General features: G+C 36.9%; 1 protein-coding gene across 3 annotated transcripts in view; it reads left to right on the plus strand.

Moving 5' to 3' along the window:
* Epb41l5 (erythrocyte membrane protein band 4.1 like 5) overlaps window positions 1–3,677 on the plus strand; it is a 128,177-nt gene that overhangs the window by 45,760 nt on the left and 78,740 nt on the right. For all 3 annotated transcript variants that reach the window (XM_013020689.1, XM_013020690.1, XM_013020691.1), the window contains exons 11-12: window positions 1,555–1,724; window positions 3,216–3,322. In XM_013020689.1, the coding sequence (XP_012876143.1) occupies window positions 1,555–1,724; window positions 3,216–3,322 (277 nt within the window). The remainder of the gene's footprint in view (window positions 1–1,554; window positions 1,725–3,215; window positions 3,323–3,677) is intronic.

Here is a 3,677-nt window from a genome sequence, read left to right on the forward strand (position 1 = left end):
TGTCAGTTGTGAGGCCTGAACTCTGGGCCTGAGTGCTATCCCTCAGCTCTTCAGTTCAAGGACGCCTAGCACTCTACCACTTGAGCCACAATGCCACTTCTGGCTTTTTCTGCTTATGTGGTACTGAGGAATCAAATCCAGGGCCTCATGCATGCAAGGCAAGCACTCTACCAGTGACCCACCTTCCCAGCCCATTATACTGATTTTTTAAAAGGTGTTTTTTAAAATTTTTGCTTTGTTTAGATTTTAAGAGTATACAGAATTCATGTTTTATCTTTTGGCAGAGATGTCATATATCAAAAATCATTTTTGTAGTTTTAAGCCTGTTGGAAAGGTGGAGATTGGGAGTATCAGGGTTTGAGACGAGCCTGGGCATAAAGTTATCAAGACCTTTATTTCACCCAACAATCTGGGTGTGGTGGTGTAATCCAAACTATTCTGGAGGCATGGGTAGATGCATTGAGTAAGGGGTAAGACCAGGTTGATGGCTCATGGAATGTATAGGTAGGAGTCTGTGGTAGTAGGTCAGCTGTGGCTCCAAAAAACAACAGAAACAGTAAGACCTATCTAAAAAATAAGTAAGGTTAAAAATGCCGAGAGTGTGGCTGAAGTGCACAGTTCTTGCCAAAACCATGAGTTAAAGCCTATCAGTGCCACCAAAACCAAATAATTTATCCAAATTAGCTAATATTTTTTCATAGACTTTAGCAACCTAATATACATGTGATAATTTGAAAAGTCCTACTGGGTTAAAATGTTTCAGCCACCAAATTTCTTTCTTTACAAGGTTCCTCCTAGTGTTAATTATTTCAAAAGATTTTTTTTTTTTTTGTCGGTCATGGGGCTTGAACCCTGGGCCTGCCTGAGTGCTGTCCCTCAGCTCTTCAGCTCAAGGTTTAACTTTACCTATTGAGCCACAGCGCCACTTCTGGTTTTCACTTCTGGTTTTCTGGTAGTTTATTGGAGATGAGAATTTCACGGCTTTTCCTGCCCACTCTGGCTTTGAACTATGATCCTCACATCTCAGCCTCCTAAGTAGCTAGGATTAGAGGCATGAGCTGGAAGTTGGTGGCTCACACCTGTAATCCTACAATCCTCCTCAAGAGGCTGAGATCTGAGGATTGTGGTTCAAAGTCAGGCAGGCAGGAAGTCTGTGAGACCCTTATTTCCAAATAACCGCTAGAAAAATGGCTCAAAGTGGCAGAATACTAGACTTGAGCAAAAGATTTCAAAGACAGCGCCCAAGCCCTGAGTTCAAGCCCCCATGACTGAGAACAGAACAAAACAAAAAGATGACACTGTTTCAGCACTGAAATGAAAAGTTACTATGAACGCAGAAAAGCATTTCATCTTACTACATTAAGTATATTTGTCATTCATGAAAAAAAAATTTGTAGTTGGAGAATGACCTCGGTTTGGTGGTTTCAGAAAGCAAGCTGAGTGCTTAATTATTTGCTCCTTCATATTGTTATGGTTGTATTTACATTATGAAATAGGAGACATTGGATTCTTTGATTTAGTAGCTGCCTGTTTATATATTCTTTCCTTTTTCAGGGCAAAGAACAGGAACACACATTTGTTTTTAGACTGGATCATCCAAAAGCATGCAAGCATTTATGGAAATGTGCTGTGGAACATCATGCCTTCTTCCGCCTCCGAGGACCTGTCCAAAAGAGTTCTCATCGCTCTGGATTTATTCGACTAGGATCACGGTTCAGATATAGGTTAATTTTAATAGCTGTTTTTAGTATTTTCCCTCCATTCTTGCATACAGGTTACAGTGTAAATGTTGGATTGACCTCATTTCAGAGGTGGAAACCACAGTATAGAAAAGTAAAATGCTTTGCTATTGGTTAAAAGAAAAATTAAAAGTGGTATTTATTATAATTTCTTGACAAGATGGAACATTTTAGTAATTGTGTTACTGATTTTTAGAATCACTCTTAATGTTTACTAAATGTAATAACCAATGTTGATTTATATCTATCTAATTCTAACAGCTAAGTATCATAGAAAAAGGGTATCTTGCACTGAATGAGATACGAATCTGAATATTTGTGGTCTTGTAGCCTGATATTCCATTATTCTTATAGACTCCTGTTTTTTGTTTTCATGTGTTAGAAATGTTTTTGTTTATGCTACATCACAATAGATTATTAGTTTTGAGATTTCAGCATGCCATGTGAATGTTAAAGAAGGAATGGTTGATACTAGTAATATGATAAGTCAACCATGGAATTCATGTAAGACACTTCTGTTTTAAAATTAGGAGGCTATTTCTTAACAGAATTTAAATGGAAAATAAGCAAGATAATAGTTTTAAAATTTTTTTTCTGGAAGGTTGGGTATATTGACTCCACCTATAGTCCTAGCTGCTTGGGAAGCTGAGATCAACATGATCTCAGTTCCAAACAAGCCTGGAGTTCATAATCCTCATCTCAGCCAATAAAAAGCTGATCCTGATAGTGCATGTTGATTATTTTAGCTATCTAGGAAGCATAATAGTGGATTGTAGTCCAAGTTGGTGTGGACAAAATAAACAAGACCCGATTCAGAAAATAACAAAAGTAAAACTGACTGGGGATATGTGGTTCAAGTGGTAGAGGTCCTGAGTTCTCAGGACCACCAAAAAAATCCCAAAAAAGTTCCTGGAAAATTATTCTGGAAAGCATATTATTAAAAGTAACTGGGAGTTTTGCACTTTACAGTGAGGAGTTTGAAACAGAGTTCCATAGGAACATAGACATTTTGACATTAGACATAGACATTAGTAAACTTATTAAGTATGTTTGTGGATGATAGACATGCTTAAGGAACAAAACCATCATATGTTGCATATTTCATGAAGGCTTAAAGAGTGTAAGAATGATGTGGTGAAAAGGGACACTGAAATTATTATTAGTAGCTGCTAGTAGTTATTTATTATTATTATTGTTTTGGTTGTGGGGCTTGAACTCTGGGCCTGGGTGCTGTCCCTCAGCTCTTCAGCTCTGGCTTTTTCTGTTTATGTGGTGCTGAGGAATCAAACCCAGGGCCTCATGCATACAAGGCAAGCACTCTACCACTGAGCCACCTTCCCAATCCTGTTAGTATTTAGAATGACATTCAGGATGTTTCTTTGAAGGGGAATCTTGATGTTCTATTACTTATCTGTATTTAGTTAGCTACTGTAGACCTTAGATTCTCTTATTCTTGTTATGTCTCATTTACTTTAGTGGGAAAACTGAGTATCAGACCACAAAAACTAATAAAGCAAGGAGATCAACATCCTTTGAAAGAAGACCAAGCAAACGATATTCTCGACGAACTTTACAAATGAAAGGTGAGTGCAGCCCGGTTTCAAAGGTCTGTTCTTCCTTGACAATTAATCACATATTGTGATATTTACTTGAGGGAAAGTTCCTTGAAGTTCCTTAGTCTATTCCAATTAATTCAGGTATCCTTATGTAATACATGTCATAAACACTGGGAAAAATAGCCTATAATGCCAACTGAGATTAAATTTTATATTAATCCTCATTCAGATGAGCATAATTTGAGATTATTGTCAGTTTTTGTTTGTGTTCAGTATTTTAGTGTGCCTTTAGAGTAAAATGTTTTTTCTTAGAAGTGTTTTTAAAATATTAGCAACTTTAACATTAAGAATTCTATTAGCTACAGTTTTTTTTTTTTTTTTT

This window comes from Dipodomys ordii, unplaced genomic scaffold (genome assembly GCF_000151885.1).
Source record: "Dipodomys ordii isolate 6190 unplaced genomic scaffold, Dord_2.0 Scaffold52, whole genome shotgun sequence".
NCBI lineage: Eukaryota > Metazoa > Chordata > Mammalia > Rodentia > Heteromyidae > Dipodomys > Dipodomys ordii.